Source organism: Zophobas morio, unplaced genomic scaffold (genome assembly GCF_036711695.1).
Source record: "Zophobas morio isolate AGI-343-1 ecotype UQ-CSIRO unplaced genomic scaffold, CSIRO_AGI_Zmor_V1 ptg000002l, whole genome shotgun sequence".
Lineage (NCBI taxonomy): Eukaryota > Metazoa > Arthropoda > Insecta > Coleoptera > Tenebrionidae > Zophobas > Zophobas morio.
The window spans coordinates 6,614,290-6,640,509 of NW_026972107.1; the positions used below are offsets into that span (position 1 = coordinate 6,614,290).

At 33.9% G+C, this 26,220-nt stretch overlaps 1 protein-coding gene across 2 annotated transcripts in view; it reads left to right on the forward strand.

The window, feature by feature from the left end:
- Positions 1–26,220, forward strand: part of LOC135126112 (liprin-beta-1) — a 114,972-nt gene that overhangs the window by 37,139 nt on the left and 51,613 nt on the right. The window contains exons 1-2 of one of the 2 annotated variants that reach the window (XM_064051980.1): positions 2,556–2,889; positions 3,528–3,724. The exons of the other annotated variant lie outside the window; for it this stretch is intronic. Coding sequence (XP_063908050.1) covers positions 2,571–2,889; positions 3,528–3,724 — 516 coding nt within the window. The 5' untranslated portion in view covers positions 2,556–2,570. Of the gene's footprint in view, positions 1–2,555; positions 2,890–3,527; positions 3,725–26,220 lie in introns of those variants that run through there. 2 annotated transcript variants of the gene reach the window in all.

Genomic DNA, 26,220 nt, shown 5'->3' on the forward strand with positions numbered 1-26,220 from the left:
CGGAGTAGGTGGGAGGAACCACTTTGAAGTTTTTTTTATCGAAGATTGGACCACTTGATAAAATAAAATTCAATCTTTATCTCGTAATAAATAACATAAACCAATGAAATTCAGAAGAGCAGGTGGGTGAGGTTAATTTTACCTTTTTGTCAAGATTCCACTGTTTATAAATACAAAATCCACTTTCCGTCTAATGAAATGAGTGATTAAAAAGAAAAGCGGGTGGGTGGGCGGGGCCACTTCGAAGTTTTTTTTAATCGAAAATTCGACCACTTGACAATAAAATTCAATCTTCATCTCGCACTAAATATCGTAGATAACATGAAACTGACTGCTCTGGAATTCTCCGGATGCTTTAAGTTATCGTAAACATGGTAAATCGGTGATCAAAATTCATGTGTTTATCCTTACCATAGATCTGAATACATCATGTCAAAATTTTTCTAGGCAAATCCTATCTAAAATGTGCAAAATATTATATGTTCACTTTTGGGGTTTAACACTGTGTGCATTTTTGGGTAAAAAAAATCAAAATTATACAGCAAAATTTTACAGTATACCTTACAAATTGCTAAATCAATTGTACTTAAATTTAGCACATATTTTGAAAATAGTGTGAACTTGATAAATCGCTAACCAGAATGCGTCCATCTATTCTCACCAAAATTTTTATGGCATCATGTCCAAGGTTTGCATAGTAAATCGTATTTAAAACTTATAGAATAAGGTATATATTTTTTATAATGTGTATAAGAAACTGGATTTGTTTGATTATGCTTTAGTGACAAGGAAAGCTATTTAAGGACTACGTCTATCTGAAACAGTTCATTTTTTTGTAGCTACTATGTTACGAAATAAATTTATTTAGAAAAAATTTCAAATTTGATAAGAATTTCCATTTATAATTAAGCGTGATAATTTGAAAGCTGCTTTTTGCATAATGCGCTTTAAATAATTGAAATAAGTCAAACACGAATTTCGGGTTTTGTAGGAATGGGGTAAGAAGCAGCCAGACAGGAAAAAGCTTGGCTTGACTTCTAATATTGGCACAGCACACATCCCTATAATCCCGTACAGATATTAACACAGCATACATGCCTATCGATTACGAATTAATTCACATTGTCGGCTTACTGCGCGTGCAATATTCATCAAATATTTTCAGCTAGCTTTTAAATGTCACATTATCCCCCGACGTTTTTATCATCCCTCAACCTTCCTTCGGCTTTCGATCTGTGATGAATCCATCCCTCAACTCGTCCAAACTCACTAATCTGCGAATATATTTACCCTTCTTCTCCATTCCGTACTTCCATTTGGAATAATTCGCCCGTTCCCACGAACTCGCCTCACCATCCCTTACCTCGCAAGCGCTGACATTTTCTTACCGAAGGCCCGTAAATTTTCATCGTTATGGCAATGGTTAAAAAATTCGAACTCCAGTGTATCGATTCACGAATCAGCGAATAAATGAAATTTCGCGCGCCGTAAAAACCCGAAATAGGCGAGCCCGATTTCCCATTTTGTCGAAAATTCGCCGTGTAGCGAATTTTCAGGGGTTTTCTCGGTGACACGACGTTGTAATTTCGTCGCGTTTCAAGAATAGCTTCCTGCGGGACATTAAAGATAGCCGACTCTGTCTCAGTACGTTGTTGAGGTGTGCAGTGAACGAATCGTGGACACTTTTGACGAAAAACACGTGGAATGGCACGTGGAGAGTGCACGAATTCGCGGTTCGGATCCACTTGTTGAGGTTATTTCGGACGGATTTGGAACCGGTTCAGAAGTGCGTTTGTATGTGGCAGAACGAATTAGCGCAATGAGGGAAAGTATAGTCGTCCAAGCAAAATTTAACGCAGGATTTTTGGAAATCAATCAAATACTTGGTCTTAGTCTAGTTTAAAAAATAATAGTAATAAATTGTAAAATATACAATTCTGATTTTTTTCTAAAAAGCATAACATGAAGGTGTGTTTTAGAATAGTGTGTTTATAGTAAAACGCCAATAAAAATTTGTCTAATTATCCCCACCAACAATTTGATAACGTCACCTCAAAATTGTGCTTGTAAATGCTATTTAAATTTTATCAAATTATATATTCGTGTGTATTATAACACTGGAAAATAACACGAAATTTAATTTGACTAGCGAGTGTTGTTAAGACCCGGCGCATCAAATTTCACTTGGACGATTATACGTGGTGATCGGATGATCCACCAATTTATGAAGTTTTATCGCTACTTTTATGACTCTTTGCTCAGTTATCTGTGCCAGTGCACTTTAAACCTCTTCATTTCCCTCATTTTTCTGCAGTCTTTTCGTGAAAATCAAAACCGACTTTATTATATAGGAGTACAATTTTTCCACCTAATCCGCATCCATCACCACATATAAACGCGCTCGTCCATCTCGCCGCCAATTCGTCTTTCCGCGTCCTCCCGCCCATAATTTCGTCGTCTTCCTGCTACACAGTGCCGGATTTATTGTCGACGAACTGTAGTGTCGTAAAATAACACATGTCAGATTAGTCACCCGTTAGTTATCTCGTCCGATTTGTGCCGCGCGTGCCATGGACGGCGAAGACGCCGGAGGCGGCGACGCCGACGACGAGGTGACCTTCCTACTGCGCCTGAAGCCGGCCCCGACGCCGCCGACGCGCCGCCGCCGCCCGCCCGAGGACGCCAAGCCCACGGTGCCGAAGGGCTGGGACGTGGTGATCGAGCGGCGCGACGTCGCGAGTCCCGCGAAAGAGGAGAACGTGCCGCCGCCGCTGCCGCCGAGATTACAGCCGTCGGCGCCGCCCCCGGAAATTTTGGATAACGTCCACTGGCCTAAACCCTACTTTCCCTATCTCGATTACAGGAACGTGTGTGGCTTTTATCACGAAGGTATGGCGGGGTCCGTGCAGGTGGTGAGAAGTTTCGGTTTAAAAATATTTTTTTAATTCGGTCGGACGCTGATAAATTTCGGTTGCGTAAGCTTTGGCAAGGAATTTTGTTTGGTTTCGAGGATTCGGAGGTGTCGGCGAGGAGTCAACGCTTTCTTTAATTGCCGTGTGGAGATGTTTGTTGAGGAAACAAGAAGGAGCGACGGGATGAAAAGTGATGTTTTAATTGTGCGCTAACAGAGGTGTTGATTTGGATTTTTAATTCGGGATTTTGAAAAATTTACGGGATTTTAATTTTTAAATAGAACGCGGCGGGCTTGAAGGAGGCTTTTGATGTGATCCACGTGCTTGTGGGGAATAGTTAAATATTTATCATCAATATAATGCAGTGTTCTGACGTTTGACGTATCAGGTTATGGGGTCAGGGTGTGGCCGTGTTTCTTGAAATTAATGATGAAAATGAGTTTATAATAAAAATCCCGCGGGTTCAGCGACCTTTCCAATGACGTTTGACCACCCGCAACTGAAGAATCAATCGATCTTTCGACCGCACAATACCTCACCCCCTGCATGCAACATCCGCCACCCTGTTGTTCGATTTTTGTTCCGTGCCACACCAAAACCTGCATAATTTTGCAGCCCGGAACAGTCAAAGTTTCGCTCCTCCGGTCTTCCGGAATTCCGGTTGTGCGGATTTAATTTCGAGTTACAACGTACCGCCGCCACCACTGTCTCCCGGTTTTCATGTTAATGCCGGGAAACCGCCGACTAGACCTCCGAGACCTCAGCCGAGGACGTCGCTGATGAAAGAGGAGGACGACAGCCAGCAGGAGACGGTTAGTGGATTCGTAGTAACGAAGTTCCGGCGAATGCATTAGTCGGAATTTTGGCGGGTTTTTCGATTCCGACAAGTGCATTAGTCGGCTTGTCCAGATGTACTAACAAGGTTTTCGGGTCAGGGCGGTAGTGAAAAATTGCCGCTTTTTGTGGTCGTCGTTTGTACGTGGAGCGCGTATCTGGATAGGGTTGGGTAATCGAGTTATTCAACGATGTACGGAGCTTTTGAGGGAGTTCAAAGGGTGATTTAACTTTCAAATAATCGAGAACGGGTGCAAGGGTTTATCAGAAATGCATTTGTCGGCTTTCAATTAGGCTTGAAAGGGAGGGACTTCAGGAAGACAGTCGTAGTGTTTACCCAAGGTTTGGAGCTGCGGATTTTCGGGTTTACGGGAGGGATATGCGGGCGGTTTTGATCCGCTGGTAATCTCGATGTGATAACTGCTTTAGTTTGAGTTGGACGAGATGAGATTTCAAATTTATTACCTCCAAAAAGTGTTCACTCTTAAGGGGACTCGCTAGACGAGGTATAACATTTTTTTGTTTTTTGTATGAAAAAATGATATTAATGTAGATGTATTATACATCAAACTGCAGCTTTTTTCATATTCTAGAGCGCAGAGACCAGTTCAATCAACTAAAAAAAATATGAATGAGAAATATCGTAAAAAAAGCACCATTGTATGTTTTCTTTTCAAGTTTTTTAAGTCATAACCATCATAGAATCGCTTGAAAATTCGTACATGGATAAAACATCACTTTTTATAGGGCGCAGAGTCATTAAATGTTTGTTAGTGGTACAATTTGTTTAAATAATAATGTGTTTATTAAAATCAAAATATACCACAAATTAATGCAAAATACGTCGAATAATTTTAACAGGAATATCAGAGAAAAATTAATGATCTATTGGTTAGCAGAGTTTTTAACAAAAACTAACAATTATTGAAAAAAATGGGTATCAATTCGACAGAATTTGACCAGTTAGTTCAGTACTTTGCCGATAGGAGCGCCACTAAAATTTACGGAAGCGGCTTTCCAGGTAAAACCCTTATTGCCTGCTCTACCATAAGCTGATTGTTAGAGTTCTCGGCTGATTTTTCTAATTTATGGCAAGGAACTCAGTTTTATAACAAGCCGCCAGGACCGGCCGTAGTAATCTATTGTTAATGAAATTAACTTTTACGCAATGAGGTACTATTAAAACTGGGGAACTATAATATTTTTACTCCACTCAGGATCCTGAATTCAATACACATGATTACTAGAAAATTATTGTAATATTATTGTTAATATATATTTTGCTTTGTTAATTAATAAATTAGTAAATTAATAAACATATTTATAATAATAATAAAAAATATATAAAATACAGCTTTTGTTTAACACGTATAAGTAGCTAAGTGTATCTACTACTTATCCCAAAAATGAGGTGTTTTAAAAAGCCCTACGTCCAGTAACTTCTCCCTTCATTGTTTACTCGAAAAAAGTGCTCGTATATGTTTTCATTTGCCGAGAGATCATTTTCAAAATATATTTATAGTAAAAATATGCAAGTCTTGCTGATGAAAAATGTACTCCTAATAAATTATTAAAGTACATAAAAAAATAGAAACAAATTTTATTTATTTAAAAAAAATCCCTCGCAAAGGCAGGTTCCTCTTTCTTCTTGAATCAATTATTTCTGGCAATAATGCGCCAAAGTAAAATCTGCCAAGTTTATCTGCGATCTTTTTACATATATTTCTTCGTCTTTATACATTTTTTCTATATTTATTCCTTTGGGTGTCCATACAACAAAATAAACTTGTGAAATACCCGTAACAAGCATTTGTCCCTGGACTTGAAAGTAGTAATCATGATTTTTTTTTAGTTTCAATTCTCTGTCTGTCATTGTACAAAATTTGATTATTTTTTTTCTAACCGCTTCTTCGGGAGACAAATCTTGCGATTTTGAAGGGCATTTAATTTCGACTAATGCACTCCTATCCTCTAGAACCAGGCGCGGATACAGGATTTCGTTCAGGGGGGGGGGGGGGGGGGCAATTTTTGTGCAATTTTACCTATCTACCAGAAATTCGTTTTAAACAAAAAAAATTATAAAATTTTAGCTAGTATACTCTTTTTCACATAACATGGGTGACATTTGGTTCTTTTCATTACACGTATAGTGTACAGTAATAATCCTAATTAATTGGGAAAAAGGTGTGTTCGGATTAACGATTTGTTCGGATCAGCAATTTTTCCAAAAATCTGAAAGGGAATTGAATAACAACTTCATACACAACTGAAAACAAACTTCAAGAAATAAACCAAAATTTTATTAAACAAAAATTAAAGAATTCTTAAGCAACAATGAATAATAATAGATACATTCTAAAAAAATATTACTCTGTGACCATAAACACGCTATCTTTTGGAATAAACACCCCGGGATCTATACCCTGAAATTTTTCAGAATTTTTAGTTAAATTTTTCAAAAATGAAATTTTCCATTATGTATTCGTATTACCTCCATTATGCAAATTTCGACCCATTCTCGACGATTTTCGAAATTTAACTAAATATTTTCTTGTACATTTTGGACCTCAGAAGTCACTTCTGGCTTCATTTCTTCGATAACTTAAACCATTTGTCCAGAATCGTTGAAATATCGCAATTTTTAAAAATTTCGAAAAATTCGAATTTCACAGCGAATTTTCCGAAAATATTGCTCCGTTACCATAAACATGGTATATTTTTGGAATCAGCACGTCGGGATATATAACTCTGAATTTTTTCAGAATTTTTAGGAAAATTTTTCGAAAATGAAATTTTTCTCATGCAAATTTCGACCCATTTTCGACGATTTTCGAAATTTAACCAAATACTTTCTCTTGTAGATTTTGGGTCTCCGATAACTTCATCCGTTTTTCCAGAATTAGTTAATTAATTCAGTGCTTTGAAATATCGCAATTTTTAAAAATTTCAAAATATTCCATACAACATATGCAGAAAGATCTTGCGTCATTTTTGGAAGTAGATGCATGTTTTCAAGTTCAGATCGGATTGCAAAGTTTTTGTTCGGATTAAAGAGGCATCGACTTCAAATAGCCTCTGTTCGGATTACTGCATGTTGAGACAATCGTGAGTTCGGATTATAGAGGTTGTACTGTATTTACAAAATGAAATATGATTTCAAAATTTTGAAATTGGTCAAAATAAAGTACCTCGGTCGTGTGTCAGGGGGGGGGCAATTGCACCCATTGCCCCCCCCCCCTGGATCCGCGCCTGTCTAGAACCCTGTCTCGACTAGCAGCCAAGTAAGGAAATTGTTTTGAAATAAACAAGCCACACCCTTCAATTTTTATATTTTTATTTATTTCAAAACACTTGACAGCTTTTTCCACACTTTGCTGTCCGTAGTATGTATGACTATTACCTCTAAATGTACTGTAAAACAGAGACTCCACAGTTTTAGCTATTGCTGTAGTCGGTCTAAGTTTGTAAATAAGTCCAAAATTTGAAGCCGTAACCCTAATTTCTCTTTCTTTTGCCCAAATGTGCCTGTTGTCTAGTGTCTATTTCAATTTGGTCTAAATTCAGAGATAATTTTTTCAAAAAAAACCTCTTTGGCTGTCACAAATGTTTCTACAGCCATGATAGGATTTTCTAAAAAATATTTAAACCATAATCGCAGTCGGGACCAGCATACGTAAATTTTTTTAAGACATATTTTTTTTACGAATACTTTGTTTAAGACGAGCTTGTTTTATAGACGAACAATATTTTTTTGTTATTAAACCAGGACCGTTTTAATCACAATATATTTACTTATCCCCTCTAAAAAATTGATGACGCCACCTCAAAATTTTGCTGAATAAATGCTATATAAATTGTATAAAATATGATGAGTCTCTTCTTGTGATTCATCATTCCATTCATGTTTTTTGGCTTTGCATATACAGGATGACCCCAAAAAATAATGAACGCGTAAATTTATTTTATTGATTTAATCAGGAACTACAGAACCCAATGCTTTGAAATTTTGCAAATGTTTTAAGGTTATAAAGCGCATAATAAATTTTTGGTGAAAATATATTTGCTTATCCCCCAAAAAATTGATGACGTCAGCTTAAAAGTTTGCCGTATAATCCTATTTAAAATTTACAAAATATGATGAGTCTCTTCTTGTAATTTATCATTCCATTCATATTTTTTGGATATGCATATACAGGGTGACTCAAAAAATTTAATTAATGCGAAAATTTCTTTTATTGATTTAATCAGGAACTACAAAACCGAATGCTTTGAAATCTAATGTGAAAAAAAAACATAATAGGCATGCAGTCGTCACGTTTCCGATAGCGAGGGAAGTACTGTCTAAAGTCTTTGGACAAATTTTTTTGATTTTCCCATTTTTCTATTTCTCAATTTTTCAATGTTTCAGTTTGGGTTTTTTCACTGTTTCGATTCTTTAATTTTCCTTCCATTTTTAGGTTTTTCAATATTTCAGCTTTGGAATTTTGCAATATTTCGTTTCTTCAATTTTTCAAATTTTTGACATTGTGTTTTCTCGGTTTTAAAATTTTTCGATATTCTAATTTTTCAGTTTTTAAAGTTTTAGGTTTTTAGATTTCTCACTATCTCGACTTTTCGATTTTTCACTTCCATGATTTTTCAATTTGTCGAAATTTTTAATTTTAGATTTTTTGGTCTCGATCATTCAATTTTCTGAGTTTTCAGGCTTAGATTTTTTTTGTTGCTCAATTCTTGGATTTTTAAAATTTCTGAAAGTTGTTTCTTAATTGATGAAAATAACACGACAAAAACGAGCTCGGTTTTCACGAAAAAGACGTAGTTAGCCTGATATTTTAAAACTTAGAAGTTGTTTTCATCCCCAACCGTGCCACAAAATCATACAATGCGGTAATATATAATGTGGCTTCATCCCCATAAAAGCGGCCCGTAACGAGGTTGTGCCCATTTCCACTGGTCGAGTAAACACCTAGTACGTTACGTGTTGTTTACTGTCCGTCACTTCTTGCACCCATAAAACCAGAAAAAATCCACCCTCTCACGTTCGATATTGTTTTGGGGGTGCCGTGTTGATCGTGAATGATTCAGCGGGTTCCGGGTCAGTCGGCTCCAAGCTGTCAATTAACACCACCCTTTCACCCCTCGAGCAAAATCCGCATGGTCCATCGCTGGATTTTATCGAGGCCGGAGCCGCATCGTTATTTAGCCTAGATAAAGCCGCATTTATAATAAATGCCGGGGAAAATATGCACTTGCCGGGGGAACGGATGGCGGCTTTTAATACATGACGGAATTTAATAGACGAGCTTTTATTATACCTCGTCAAGAAAAGAATAAAAAGTTTGGAGGGCGGCCGCATCGATACCGACGCTCGAATAACGAAGTCAAAAGCGCCCTTGTGATTGTTCTTTGTACGTTTTGCTGTGGCAGGCAGGTAAGGGTTGATGGATTGCTAAAATGCATCATTTAGAGGATCCGCGGGGAATATTTGACCTTATATAAAGATGAAGTGGCTTCATATCGATATTGATATTGTTACGTTGATCGGTGGGTAAACTCAACAATTTATTTTATATTATGTACAAAATAATTCCAGTGCAACTTGACTGAATTCGTTCACTGTACTCGACTCGCTGACTAAATCATGAATTACGTACATTCCTCTGGATAGATCGCGAACGCCGCTTCGAGGTTTTTCTGGAACGAGACGACGATGAGTCACCCATCATTGCCACACATACTAGAAAAGCCTCGATAAACCCATAGGCGGCGTATGTTATTTTATTATGACGTGAATTATATTACGTTGTGAAGAAGTATATTTTACTTGTAATATTATTTTAAGCTGGATTTGAGAAAGTCGTAAATCTAATTGTCCGGAAATATAATTTTGGAAACTGGATTTTCGGACTTTTGAGAAACGCTACCCCTTCAATCGATCCGCCAACCCCAAGTAAAGCCAAACCCCCCTGGAATTAGATTAGATTTGACGGATCAGTGTCTCAGGAGAACTTTTTCACTTTTCAATTAGCGAAAGAACTCCCAAGTAATCCACTTACAACCGCCAGCCATCCCTATGATCGCAGGGAACTTAATTAGCGTAAATAAAGCTGAAATACTGCGTAATTAAGAGCCATTTTTATTGCCATAAAGGATCCACGGTGAGCGCGTGTACGATCCCGGAATAAAGTGCCACTCGAGAAAAAGGGACGAGGAAAAAGACACCGGAATGATCTATTTTACGGGCTGTTAGATAAACGCTATATTTCGGTGTTTACAGAATATATCCGGAATTAAGTGGTTTATTGGTCGAGAGGAATCGATGCCGGAAAAGCGATTAAAGAGCGAAAATCCACCCTCAAAAACCGCACAGATTAATTATGCATATCTCGGCCATAAAACCGACCGAAGTCTGTTTACACTTGAGAAAGAGCTGTTTTATTCAGTGTTAAAGGCGTCGAATCCGGACCTGTAGGCAGGAAGTTGCCGGAAATAAAGTGTAAGTAATTTCGACCCCTACGGAATTACCGACTCCATTCGTAACTGCTGGAATCATAATTATGTTCTACTTATTCTGCAATTTGACCCTATTTTTCACGTTTACGGCCGTGCACAACGGTCCAAGAAGGTGCTCTACAAATGAAGGCATTTAGTAGGCTTTCAATGCGAAGAGGGCGATGGAAATTATGAGGAGTGAACGCTGCTCGCGACACAATTACGTACCATATTTTTTACAATAAAAAAACTACAAAAAATAAAATGTATTCAAAGGAAAAATGGCCTCTCAGCTTTAACTTAAATTGTTTGATTTCTTAATTCGACACAGACGACAGACGGAAACGGCAGACTAGTTTTTTGGTGGCACTAGGGGGAAACGTCGAGAAAACTTATCAAATAAAAACTAAAAAAAATCTTCATTTCATACGTGGAACTGTAAACTTAACATAAAATTTGCTGATGCGTACAGTTGGCAGTTTTAATTTTCGTTGTCGTACTCAGAGTGGAATGTGGAAGCTTAATACAAATAAAACCGACGAAATTTGTTCGTGGTTTGCCCGTGTGTACTTTAAAGAGAAACCCCGGAAACGTAGTGCCATCCAGCGCCCATTTTTCCCCACACCGTGAGCCTCTGCATAAACAAACAATAGCAGAAAATCGCGAATTTTCGCAGCGGTCCGTCCGTTCCACTCGGTTCCGCAATCCGAGCCCTAAACTTTAATAAACCGCCTACCCCGGTATAGTTCTCACGATTAAGGCGATCATCGCAATCATCCAGAGACTTATTAATAATTTTACGAGTCCCCAAGTCCTCCGGGCTCCGGAGTTGTACGTTTTTATTACTCTGACCATAAACGTCAAAATAAATGCGATTCGAGGCACCCCATTAAAGCGAACACCACTTGTTCATTAAAATAAATTCGAGCGAATGCGTTTGAAGTCTGAATGGTACCGTTAATGGAGAAAATATCGCTTTGCTTCTCCCCTAAATTAAAGAAAATTTGTAAATTCGAATTTAATAATAAAGTTGGAGGGCGGCGATGACACACGTCGGAAATCGATCTCGGAGGGTTGGAAGAAGTTAGTTTTGGAAATTTCGCACGGAAAAAGGCGATGGGGGAGGGAAAAACACAGGGAATTGCTGATCAAGGTCAGGTATCGATACCCGGAAGCGCCGAAAGGTGGGCTTTGAGGAGGGTAATGGGATAAAAATGTGATTTTGAAGATGATTCGGTTGGTTGCCTTTCGACAACGGGAACAAGAAATATTGGAGGCGGGTCGAGGTTCCCGAGGCGTTAACGGCTTGAAATTTTCCGCGTTGCATAACCGGCAGGAAATTAAAAACACAATTACAGGTTGGAACATGCAATTTGGAATGCGCAAAAAATGACCGTGAATGAGCGAAAACGCAATCCTTGCAAACAAAAATCGCGAAATTGTCATCATGGGGCGAGTTTCCGGACGCAGTTGAAATAAGTGGACAAATCCGGACCAGTTCTATTTCTAGGTACCATTCTCTTATTTATTACTGTTTGCTTTTAAAACACATATTAGATATGTCTTAGAATTCGAACGTTAATAACGTGTTGCCACCAATATGAACCAGTTTTAGGTGTCAGGTCATAATTTTTTTAAATCTTTCTGATTTATAGTGTTTATTATATATTCATTTACATTCATTTTTCATCAAGTCAAGTTTCCTAAGTAATATAGTCCATTTTCATCTTTAAAATATGTGGAACTTTACACATAAATGGGAAATTATTACTGTATTTATAATTTTTAATTGTGATATTTAAGAAAAAATTTTACTTTAAACCATGATTCAAGTCAATCAAGTTAATCAACAACATTCATAATGAAGATATGACTTAACTTAACCTTGTAAAAGTCTGAAAAAGAATCATTAGGTCGTAGGGTCTTAAATTAAGACTGTTTTCAGTTTAGTTTGAACACTAATGACAAGCAGTGAGAAATGCGAACTAAATTTTTCGTGGGGATCTTTCAATGTAACGGGTTTTATGTTATTAGACAGAACTTCTTTCGTCCCTGAAGTACAACCAAACAAATCCAGTGTTTCAGATTATCATTAACTTCGATTGTTTATGTTTATCGTTTATACATCGAAATAATGTCACGTAGAAATTTCAATGAGTTGACCCCTCAAAAGAATTATTAATTGTCAAAAGAACTGAAAGGGGTATATTAGGGGTATATTGTTGTATAACATTTAAATCACTTTAAAATACAATTCATTGAAATGACGTCATCAAATTATTGGTGGGGATTTTGGTTAGCATTTTACCATCTATATTGTTACGATAATTGGGAATTTAAAATCGGCGTGGGTAAAACTCAACAATTTTATTTCTGAGTAACTCCAATTTACACGACTAAGTACAAAGCGATTATGTACACAATACTTCGGGCGTAACTTGTCTGGATTTTTTTCGACACTCGCTGGACTCGACTTGATGACTGAATAGTAATAATCCTCGTTCTCGAAGGTGGCCTCTATTTAACCCCATACTTCTGCGATCGAGGTCTTTCTCGAATACCCATCGCGAATTCCGCTTCTAGAACGCCGCTTGGCCGCGTCACAGACGATGAGTCACCCATCATTGCCGTATATACTAGAAAGCCCTCGACGGTCCATAGGCGTCGTACGGGGGTGACGTATGGGTTTTTTTCGTAACAATATGATATTTTTAATACATATACAGAATTTGACAACAATAGGTCCAGCAGTTTCGAAGATTTCGTGTCTAATAAAAATGGATACAGACGCCAGGCAGACAGACAGACAGGGGAACGAAAACGGGAGACTACTTTTTTCGTACTGTAGGGGTCATGAAACGTCGAGAAAACACGAAAGTAGCAAGTCGCTCGATTCATTCGATTACTACACTTCCTTAGTTTACGCTCAGGAAGTAAAAAAAAAATTTTCAAAATGTGCCTCATCTACCGTAAAAAAAATTTGACAAGACATGTAAAATTTATTCTTCAAACACAAATTTATTTATGGTTATATTAAATTTGAAAAATTTAATCTCTAGACAGTCCAATACTAAAATCTGTTTAATATTAAATACAGAGTCCAAATTTCTTGTACATCTTCCAATTAATTAAGAAAAAAAATTAAAACCGAAATATCCAAAAATCATAACATCAAATATTCAAAAATTTAAAAAATCGAAAAACTGAAAAAGCAAAAAATCTAAAAATCGAAAATTTGAAGAAACGAAATATTGAAAAATCCGTAAACTGAAATATCGAAAAATTTATAAATTGAAAAACTGAAAAACCGGAAAATTGAAAATTTTGAAAATTGAAAAATCAAAAACCTAAAGAATTAAAAAATTTACTTGAAAAACCACAAAATCGAGAAATCTATAAGCCGAAAAATCAAGAAATGGGAAAATAAAAAATCGACAAATCGAAAAATTGAAGAATCGAAAACTTGAAATACACTGCGTTTCAAATAAAATGCACCACCTAGAAGGAGTAGGCGTAGAATGTTGAAATTTGGTGGAGAAGACTATTGCGCGTAGACAAACATTTAATTACAATTTCAAAGAAAAAATAAAATATCTAACACAAGAAATGTTAATAATGTGTTAAAATTCCACGTGCACGAATACAAGACGGTATTCTTCTAGGCGTGCTTAAAATGAGATGATCTATTGCCTGCTGGGGTATCTCATTCCAGGCATTTTGAATTTGTTGTAAGCATTCTTCCAAAGTCTTTGGAGGATGTGGTAAATTGCGCAGCCTTCTATGCATTAAATCCTAAACATTTTCGATTGTTGATAAATCTGGTGATCGGGCAGGCCAGGGTAAGAAGTTGACGTTATTTTCGTCAATCACTCTTTAAGTTAATATGGCCACATGAGGCCACGCATTATCTTGTTCAAAAGATGTTCTTCGACGGTTCTAGAGGTAAGGAAAAAGAAATTGATTTAACACGTTAACGATGTAACGCCGGGCATTTAGCGTGCCTGGAATGAACACTAAGGGGGTACTTCAACAGATGTGTATACCGTCCCATATCATTACTCCAGGTGTTAGAGCGATATGACGTCTCTGTACAGATTCCAGATTTTACCTTTGGCCTCGAGGCCTTCGAACACGTATGCGTCCATCAGAGTGCCACAAACAAGACCTGGACTCGTTCCTAAACATTATGACATTCCACTATTACAGCCATTGCTGCCTGTCTTGGTACCAGTGAAGCCTGGTAGTTTTGTGTTCTTGTGGTAAGGGAAGTTTGCAGTTTGGACGATAAGATCTCAAGCCAAAGGAACGAATTTGGCGGTAGATGGTACTCCTCGGATTCTGTGCCCAATTGCTGTCATCCAGTCCATCCCGACTGATCGTTATGGTTACCAAGGGTATTGAATAACACTTCTTCTTAGCAAATGATCTTCGCGTTCTAGGGTGACTCTGAAACGGTCGGTATCCCTGCGACGCATTTGTAGCTCTTCGTTGTTCCATTCTCGACTTGTTCTTAATATCGTAGAATACGTTGGACCTAGTCTTCTGGTGATTTCCCGAAATGGTAAACCAGCCTCATGAATCCCCATAATTCGCCCTCTTTCAATAGGTGTTATCTGTTGAAAATTACCTCGTGTGCGAACTCGTAGCATTTTTGAAAGCACAATAATGACAAATGTCAAGTAAAATTGCACAAGAATCTTACTCAAGTGTCTTTAAAACATAATCAAAAAATTAATAAAAATCGAATAACACCCGGTATATTATCTAAACAAATTGTAGTTTTTCTTTGAAATTTTAATCAAATGTTTGTCTATATGCAACAGTCTTCTCCACCAAAGTTCAACATTCTACGCCTACTCCTTCTAGGTGGTGCATTTTATTTGAAACGCAGTGTACATATAATAGGAAAACCAAGAAACCTAAAAATAAAAAAAAAATAAAAAAATTTATTTTTGAATAATTGATAAAGCAAAAAGTTGAAAAATCCCAAAAATTAAATATCGAAAAATTGAAAAATCGAAGAAAAATTGGAACATCGGAAAATTGAAAAGTCGAAGAAAAATTGAAACATTGAAAACTGAAACATCAGAATATTGAAAAATCCTAAAAATGAAATATTGGAAAATTGAGAAATGAAAAATTAAAAAATCCGAAAGCTAAACTATCGAAAAATTAATAATTCGAAGACAATTGAAAAATCGAAAAACAGTGAAAAATCAAGAACCTAAAAATTCAAAAAATTGATAAATCGATAAATCAGAAAATTTAAGCAAAATTGAAGAATCGAAAAATTCGAGAATCCCAAAACTGAAATATCGTCAACTCGAAAAATCGAAAATTTAATAAATTGAAAAATAAAAATCCTAAAAATTGAAAAACTGGCAAACGAGAAATTGAAATATCGAAAAATTGATAAATCGAAGAAAAATTGAAAAATCGAAAAATCATGAAAAATGAAAAACCTAAAAATTCGAAAAATTTAATTGAAAAACTAAAATCGAGAATTCGGGAAGTCAAAAAATTGAGAAATAGGAAAATAAAAAAATCGAAAAATCTGAGAGTCAAAGAATCGATAAGTTGAAAAATCGATTAATCGAAAAATCGAAAATTTAGAAACAAAAATTGAAAAATCGAAAAATTAAAAAATTGAAAAATTTGGAACTATTAAAAATCGAAAAATTGATAAATCAATAAATCGAAAAATCTAAGAAAAATTGAAAAATGGAAAAAACCCAAAACTGAAACATCGAGAAACGGAAAAATCGAGAACTCGGTAAGTCGAAAATTCGTTAACTTGAAAAATCCAAAGACCGAAAATTTAAAAACTTGAAAAATGAAAATCATGAAAAATCGAAAAACTGAAAAATTGAAAAACTGACAAACGAGAAATTGAAACGAAAAAATGAAAAATCCTAAAACTGAAATATGGGAAAATTGATTAATCGGGAAATCGAAAATTTAGAAACGACAAAAATTGAAAAATCGAAAAACTGAAATATTAGAAAATTGAGAAATGAAAAATTAAAAAAAAATGAGAAATCGTAAATTTGAAAAACCGAGAAATTGAAGCGAAAAATTGATAAACTCCAAAGCTAAACTATCGAAAAATTGAAAAACCGAAAAAACGTGAAAAATCAAGAAATCATGAAAAAACGAAAAAATGAAAAATTGAAAAACTGACAAACGAGAAATTGAAGCGAAAAAGTGAAAACTCCCAAAACTGAAATATGGAAATTTGATAAATCGATTAATCGAGATATCGAAAATTTAGGAACGACAAAAATTGAAAAATCGAAAAACTGAAATATTGGAAAATTGAGAAATGACAAATTAAAAAAAAAAAGAGAGAAATCGTAAATTTGAAAAACTCCAAAGCCAAACTATCGAAAAATCGAAAAACCGTGAAAAATCAAGAACCTAAAAATTCGAAAAATTGATTTGAAAAACTGTAAAATCGAGAATTCGGTAGTCGAAAAATTAAGAATTACGAAAATAAAAAATTGAAAAATCGATTAATCGAGAAATCGAATATTTAGAAACGACAAAAATTGAAAAATCGAGAAATTTAAAAATCGAAAAATTGAAGAATCAGAAAATTGAAAAATCGTAAATTAAGTATGGGAAAATTAAAAAATCCATGATGAAAAAATCAAGGAATTAATGAAGCGGAAATTGGAAAGTCTCCAAACTGAAATATCGAAAAATTGAAGAATCGAAAAATCCCAAAACTGAAACATCGAGAAACTGAAAAATCGAGAAATCGGCAAGTCGAAAAGTTGAGAAATACGAAAATAAAAAAATTGAAAAATCCAAAGACCGAAAATTTAAAAACTTGAAAAGTGAAAATCATGAAAAATCGAAAAATTGAAAAACTGAAACGAGAAATTGAAGCGAAAAAATGAAAAATCCTAAAACTGAAAGATGGGAAAATTGATAAATCGATTAATCGAGAAATCGAAAATTTAGGAACGACAAAAATTGAAACATCGAAAAACTGAAATATTAGAAAATTGAGAAATGATAAATTAAAAAAAGAGAAATCGTAAATTTGAAAAACCGGGAAATTGAAGCGAAAAATTGATAAACTCCAAAGCTAAACTATCGAAAAATTGAATTGAAAAACTGTAAAATCGAGAATTCGTTAGTCGAAAAATTGTGAAAAATCGATTAACCGAGAAATCGAATAAAAGAAAATTTTAAAACGACAAAAATTGAAAGATCAAAAAATTTAAAACTCGAAAAATTGAAGAATTAGAAAATTGAAAAATAGTAAATTAAATATGGGAAAATTAAAAAATCCATAATGAAAAAATCGAGGAATTGATGAAGCGAAAATTTGAAAAGTCTCCAAACTGAAATATCGAAAACTTGATAAATCAATATAAGGAAAAACCTAAGAAAAATTGAAGAATCGAAAAATCCCAAAACTGAAACATCGAGAAACTGAAAAATCGAGAAATCGGCAAGTCGAAAAATTGAGAAGTACGAAAATAAAAAAATTGAAAAATCCAAAAACCGAAAATTTAAAAACTTGAAAAATGAAAATCATGAAAAATCTAAAATTTGAAAAACTCACACGAGAAATTGAAGCGAAAAAATGAAAAATCCCAAAACTGAAAGATGGGAAAATTGATAAATCGATGAATCGAGAAATCGAAAATTTCGGAACGACAAAAATTGAAAAATCGAAAAACTGAAATATTAGAAAATTGAGAAATGATAAATTAAAAAAAGAGAAATCGTAAATTTGAAAAACCGGGGAATTGAAGCGCAAAATTGAAAAACTCCAAAGTAAACTATCGAAAAATTGAATTGAAAAACTGTAAAATCGAGAATTCGTTAGTCGAAAAATTGAGAAATACTAAAATAAAAAAACTGAAAAATCTAAAAGTCGAAAAATCGATAAGTTGAAAAATCGATTAATCGAGAAATCGAAAAATCGAAAATTTTGAAACGACAAGAATTGAAAGATCAAAAAATTTAAAAATAGAAAAATTGAAAAATCGTTAAACTGAAATATCGGAAAATTAAAAAATCCAAAAATTAAAAATTCGAGGAATTGATGCGAAAATTTGAAAAGTCTCCAAACTAAAATATCGAAAAATTGATAAATCAATAAAACGAAAAATCTAAGAAAAATTGAGGAATCAAAAAATCCCAAAACTGAAACATCGAAAGACCGAAAATTTAAAAAATTGAAAACTGAAAATCCTGAAAAATCGAAAAACATAAAAGTGGCCGCCCGGGAAGTAAAAATAAAACAAACTTTGAGAATGATGGATTTGTCTTCATTCTAGCAGTTATAATATTGTAGTATCAAATAAAAGTAATGATTTTGTTGTTGTTATCAAGATATACGTACTGTTACGTTGAACGGTGAATAAAATCGGCGTGGGTTAAACTCAACTTAATAACTACGGTACATAAATTTCCAACGTTAAACAAGTACTGAGAAATTGGAACACTTTGTTTCCCATTGGTTAATATATTTCGTATTTTTATGTTCTGCCAAAATAATCTTCGACCAATTTTTTAATTGTATATTAACAATGTGTACGAACACCGTATTTAAACAGATTGAATCCCCTATAAATTACTATAAATATCGAACGGTGTATTTTATAACTAACGGACGACGTACTTTGTACACTCTTTAAACAGCATCCAGAATATTATTTCTTTCTGTCGCGGCCGCTCACAAGATCCTCTGGAGAACCGTTTCTCCAGCTTTGAGTACACTTGAGAGGGAATTGGCGCCCGAGCAACCGCTCCCATAGAAGGCGCTTTATAACTGTCGATCGCCGTACTTTATAAGAGACGGACATCGTACTTTGCATACCTTATAAATTTAACGCCGTAATTTTAATTATTATAAAGTTTGTAAATTTTGAGGGCTATACTCTTAAAAATCTTAAGTAGTTGTTTTCAAGTTTGCCTATTGGGGGGCATCAATGTGAATATGCTTGAATAAACTCAATGAAATAAATACATAGGAGAAATCAGGCGGTTTTAAGGAACGAACTTTTGACAAATTATCAGAATATGGATAGGGCCATAGATTATCTCCATTAAAAAGACGACGGCTTGGAAATGGCCCAGATGCGGAGATGAGAGCAGGATAATTCTCCCGCAGTATTTCTTGTTATATGGTGTCTGATTGATACGATTAGAATTAAAGGGGGAGCAGTGTTCCGAGAGATAAATATATGCGCCGTCATGGCGGTGACTAACGCGAGGAAACGCAGAGATTGCGCCACGTGGGGAACGTCGGAATAGACAAACCGAGAAGGGGCGACATTCCAGGAAGACACACTGCTTTAAAAATGAAATTGGAACAATTATTTGAATGAGAACATAAAAAAAAATGTTCTAAGCAAGTGTGAATGTTTTAGTCAATTAATTTTCCTGACACGACGTACATCCCGAACCTAAGCTCTTTGAAGTCCGGTGATTTAAGAAGACACCTTTGTTCACCTTTACAAAAGGTCTTGACGCTTCAAGCGAACGTGAACCACCCGGAAGCTCTAAGTCACCACAAAAAACCCTCCGTCGACGAAAAAATCGAACCATCACTCTCCATATAGCCAAGCAAATCATTTCCCTTCTGGCTCCGGCAAACTTTGACCGGCCATAACTCCCCATCTATACCCCTTTAATGAAATTTTGGTATGTGGATGGTCGTAAGACATCCCGTGTGAAATTTTAGCGCATTTCTTCGATATCCGGGTGCGAAATCCCGTAAATTCCGCCCTACATCACTGCGTCAGTTGGACCTAACTAGCCGTTTGTGTTCTGTATCGACTCCTGCCCCCCATAAAGTACGTCCGCGCGAAATTTCGTCACATTCCTCCAATTTCCGGGCGAGAAATCCGGGATATCCCGCCGCGTATATCGCTCGATCACCGACGACACTTCCAGCCAATTTACTTGTCAGCGTACCGCCAACACACGACGCGAAGAAAGTTAATCGCGTCCCGGAATTTCGGCCGCAAAGGCGGCGAGCGCGCGCGGAATTCCGGGCGCCTCAAAAAGGGGCCCCGGAATTTTCACGGAGGAGTCGAGTTAATCGTCATCGTGTTGACCTCCTCCGGATCGATGAAAGGAGGAGCACGGGAAGGGCGCTCGCCTGCATCTGGCGGCGACGTTAACGCGTGTGATTAAAATGTTGTGTCTGTCGGCGGAGGTATATTTAGATTTTTTGGGGTGACGGCGGGTTGCTGTTAATTCGAGAAGAAAAGTCGGGGAGTTAATGCCGGGTGATGAACGGCGTGGAGTTTCAGTTTTTGGAGGAGTTATGAGAGATATTAAAAGGAGGAGATTTATGGCTGGCGGACTGAAATAGATGGGGTTTTTGTTCGGCGGGCTTTTATTTTTCTAATTGTGGATTGACTTTAAATATTGGGTTCCAGTTCTTAGGGCGTTCACTCCCACTCAAACTCATTAAGTAACAGACGTCGGTAAACTTGTTAAGTGTAACGAACCGATTTTATTGTGTATTGGATAAGTTTAGTTGAGGTTTGGCGCGTCGTTGTCTAGTAAAAATGCTAATTTATAGGAAAACGTATTAATAGATAAATGTTTTAATATGATGCGAAGAGGTGTTGCCAAATGACATAATAATTGTCAAAATAATTTTTATTTAGTTCTGTTTTATTTCAGTTTTAATGGAAATTGTGTAACAAATATTTACAAAGTAATGCAATCTGTTTTTGAGCTTTGATGAATTCGAAACGACATGAGCTGGGGGCACTGACATGTAGGCTGTCGCTGTCGTCGTTTTCTAATAAAATGTAAAGCGACTCATTTAAATAACGTTTTGCGTTTTAATCAAACGATTTTGCATACACAGTTACGTATTTACAGAATTTATGTGAAAGATAGTGTGTAATATATGTTAAACTTGCATTATTACTTTCTGAGCCTAAGCTAAGGAAGTATTGTAATCGACTCCATGGCAACTTTCATGTTTTCTCGACGTTTCATCACCCCCAAAGTACGAAAAAATAGGTCCCCCTTTCCGGCTCTCTCTGTCAGTGTCAGTCAGTTTTGTTAGGTTTTTGATTTTTCAATTTTTAGGTTTTTTAAAATCTCCGATTTTTGATTTCTCAGATTTTCAATGTGTCAGCTTTGGAATTTTTCAATTTTTCCATTCTTCAATTTTTCTTCGATTTATCAATTTTTCGATGTTTCAGTTTTCGGATTTTTCAGTTTCATGCTTCAATCTCTGGTTTGCTAGTTCTTCAATTTTTCAGATTTTCAATTTTTGTCGTTTCTAAATTGTCGATTTTTCGATTTCTCGATTAATTGATTTTTCAACTTATCCATTTTCGTATTTTTCTATTTTCCAATTTCTCAATTTATCGACTTCTCGAATTCTCGATTTTGCAGTTTTTAAATTCAAGTTTTCGAATTTTTAGGTTCTTCATTTTTAAGGTGTTTCGATTTTCAATTTTTCTTCAATTTATCATACTTAGTTCAATATTTCAGTTTTGGAATTGTTCAAATTTCCGCTTCAATTTCTCGTTTGTCAGCTTTTCAATTCTTCAGTTCTTCGATTTTTCAGGATTTTCATTTTTCAGTGTTTTAAATTTTTTCCATGTTTCAGTGTTGGGATTTTTCGGTTTTTCAATTTTTCTTGGTTTTTTCAATTTATTGATTTATCAATTTTTCGATATTTCAGTTTGAAGATTTTTCAACTTTTCGCTGCATCAATTTCTCGTTTTTTTTTTATTTTTCTATTTTTTTATTTTCCGATATTTCAGTTTTACGATTTTTCAATTTTCTGATTCTCCAACTTTTCGATTTTTCAATTTTTATCGTTTCTAAATTTTCGATTTTTCAATTTTTGTCGTTTCTAAATTTTCGATTTTTCGATTTCTCGATTAGTCGATTTTACAGTTTTTCAAGTTTTCGAATTTTTAGGTTCTTCATTTTTCAAGGTTTTTCGATTTTCAATTTTTCGATAGTTTAGCTTTGAAGAATTTTTCAGTTTTTCGCCTCAATTTCTCGATTTTTCAAATTTACGTCTATTTTTTTTTTCATTTCTCAATTTTCTAATATATTTCAGTTTTTCGATTTTTCAACTTATCGAGTTTTCGATATTTAGTTTTTTTTATTTTCCTATTTCTCAATTTTTCGACTTCCTGAATTCTCGATTTTACAGTTTTCAATTAAATTTTCAGAATTTTTTGGTTCTTGATTTTTCACATTTTTTCAATTTTTCTTCGATTTATCAATACATACTTCGATATTTCAGTTTTGGAATTTTTCATTTTTCAGTTTTTTAAATTTTTTAGGTTTTTCAGTTTTTCGATGTTTCAGTGTTGGGATTTTTCGATTTTTCAATTTATTTTTGGTTTTTTCAATTTATTGATTCATCAATTTTTCGATATTTCAATTTGGAGATTTTTCAACTTTTCTCTGCATCAATTTGTCGTTTTTTTTTTTAATTTTCGATTTTTTAATTTTCCGATATTTCGCTTTTACGTTTTTTCAATTTTATGATTCTTCAATTATTGGATTTTTCAATTTTTGTCGTTTCTAAATTTTCGATTTTTCAATTTTTGTCGTTTCTAAGTTTTCGATTTTTCGATTTCTCGATTAATCGATTTTTCAACTTATCGATTTTCGTTTTTTTTTATTTTCCAATTTCTCAATTTATCGATTTCTCGAATTCTGGATTTTACAGTTTTTAAATTCAAGTTTTCGAATTTTTAGGTTCTTCCTTTTTCAAGGTTTTTCGATTTTCAATTTTTCGATAGTTTAGCTTTGAAAAATTTTTCAATTTTTCGCTACAACTTCTCGATTTTTCAAATTTACGTCTCTTTATTTTTATATTTGTCATTTCTCAATTTTCCAATATATTTCAGTTTTTCGATTTTTCAACTTATCGAGTTTTCGACTTTTAGTTTTTTTTTTATTTTCCTATTTCTAAATTTTTCGACTTACCGAATTCTCAATTTTACAGTTTTCAATTCAATTTTCTGAATTTTTTGGTTCTTGATTTTTGACGATTTTTTGATTTTTCAATTTTTCTTCGATTTATCAATACATATTTCGATTTTTCAGTTTTGGAATTTTTCAAATTTCCGCTTCAATTTCTCCGTTGTCAGCTTTTCAATTTTTCAGTTTTTCGATTTTTCAGGATTTTCATTTTTCAATTTTTAAAATTTTTCAAGTTGTCGATTTTTCAACTTATCGATATCTCGATTTTTCAGTTTTTCAATGTTTCAGTGTTGGGATTTTTCGATTTTTCAATTTTTGTACGTTTCTAAATTTTCGATTTTTCGATTTTTCAATTTTTGTCGTTTTTAAATTTTCGATGTTTCGCTTTCTCGATTAATAGATTTTTCGATTTATCAATTTTTCATATTTCAGTTTTGGGATTTTTCAATTTTTCACTTCATTTTCTCGTTTGTCAGCTTTTCAGTTTTTCGAGTTTTCTGGATTTTTATTTTTCAATTTTTTTAATTTCCGGTCTATCGATTTTTCGACTTATGGGATTTCTCGATTTTTCAGTTTTTCGATGTTTCAGTTTTGAGATTTTTCGATTTTCATTTTTTCTTAGATTTTTCGATTTTTCAGTTTGGAGACTTCAAATTTTCGCTTCATAAATTCCTCGATTGTTTAATTTTTGGATTTTTTAATTTTTCGATATTTCAGTTTTACAATTTTTCAATTTTCTGATTCGATTTTTCGATTTTTAAATTTTTTAATTTTTCAATTTTTGTCGTTTCTAAATTTTCGATTCTTCGATTTCTCGATTAATCGATTTTTCAACTTTTAGATTTTTCAATTTCTTTATTTTCGACTACCCGAATTGTCGATTTTACAGTTTTTCAATTAAATTTTTCGAATTTTTAGGTTCTTGATTTCTCACGGTTTTGCGATTTTTCAATTTTTCGATAGTTTAGCTTTGGAGTTTTTCAATTTTTCGCTTCAATTTCTTGGTTTTTGAGATTTACGATTTCTCTTTTTCTAATTTTTCATTTCTCAATTTTCCAATATTTCAGTTTTTCGATTTTTCAGTTTTTGTCGTTCCGAAATTTTCGGTTTTTCGATTTCTCGATTAATCGATTTTTAAGTTTTTCGATTTTTCGGTTAATCGATTTTTTGACTCTTAGATTTTTCGATTTTTTTATTTTCCCATTTCTCAATTTTTCGACTCGCCGAATTCTCGATTTTAATTTTCAATTAAATTTTTCGAATTTTTAGGTTCTTGATTTTTGATGGTTTTTCGATTTTTCAATTTTTCTTCGTGTTATCAATTTTCGATATTTCAGTTTTGACATCTTTCAATTTTTCGCTTCAATTTCTCGTTTGCCAGTTTTTCCGTTTCAATTTGTAGGATTTTTATTTTTCAATTTTTTTTAATTTTCGATTTTTCGAGTTGACAATATTTCGACTTTTCGGTTTTTCAGTTTCTCGATGTTTCTGTTTTGGAATTCTCGAGTTTTTCGATTCTTCGATTTTGCTTAGATTTTTCGATTTATTGATTATCAATTTTTGATATTTCAGTTTGGAGGTTTTTCAACTTCATCAATTTGTCGATTTTTCATATTTTCGATTTCTCTATTTTTTCATTTTTCAAGTTCCCGATATTTCAGTTTTACGATCTTCTGAATCTAATTTTTCGATTTTTCAATTTTTGTCGTTTCTAAATATTCGATTTTTTGATTAATCGATTTTTGCTTTTCACATTTTTCGATTTTTCTATTTTCCTATTTCTTAATTTTTCGACTTCCCGAATCCTCTCTCGATGTACAGTTTTTCAATTCAATTTTTTGAATTACAGTTTGGAAATTTCTCAATATTTTGATGTTTCAGGTTTTGATGTTTCAATTTTTCTTCGCTTTTTCAATTTTCTGATATTCCAATTTTTCTTCGATGTTTCAATTTTTCGATATTTAAGTTTAGGGTTTTTTCAACTTTTCGATTCATCAATTATTCAAAAATTCGATTTCTTGATTTTTTTTATTTTTAGATTTCTTGGTTTTCCTATATGTATTTCAAGTTTTCGATTCTTCAATTTTTCGATTTTTAGATTTTTTGATTTTTTATTTTCCCATTCCTTGATTTTTCGACTTATAGATTTCTCGATTTTGTTTTTTCAGTTTTTCAATTTATAAATTTTTCAATATTTCAGTTTTGGGATTTTTCAATATTTCGTTTCTTCAAATTTTCGATTTTTTGCTTTTTCAGTTTTTCGATTTTTTAAATTTTAAATTTTTTTCTTAATTAATTGGACGGTGTACAAGAAGTTTGGACTCTGCATTTAATATTAAACCTAACAGATTTTAGTAATGGACTGTCTGCAGATTAAATTTTTCAAATTTAATATATCCATAAATAAATTTGAAAATGTTTGTGTTTAAAGAATAAATTTTACAAAAATATGTCTTGTCAAAATTTTTTTATGGTAGATGAGGCACATTTTGGAAATATTTTTTTTTTTACTTCCTGAGTGTAAACTAAGTCGAATGAATCGAGAGACTTGCTACTTTCGTGTTTTAGGGACGTTTCATGATTCCTGCACTATGAAAAAAATTGGTCTCCCCTTTCCGTCTGTCTGTCTGCATATCTGTGTGTCCGTTTGTCTGTTCATCTGTCTGTCTGCCGATTTTTGTTAGATATATTATCTCCAAACTTACCGGACCGATTACCGTCAAATTTTGTATGTATATTAGGACTTGGAGGGGATGACGTTATCTTCCAAATTTAGAATAGTAAATTTGTTTTTAAGTTTATAAAATAAAAACTCCTGCACTTGTGGTGTATGAATCCTTGTTGAATTTTCACTCTAGGCATGCAGATTTTTCAAAAAAAAAAAACAAAATTGTATAACAAGAAATCCTCTCTGAAATATGCAAAATATTATGACTATTGTTGTGGTTTAAAAAAAATAAAAAATAAATATAATATAAAAAATAACCTTCGACAAATTTTTTACTCTTAGGGTTCCTCCCCTAATATATTAAATTGC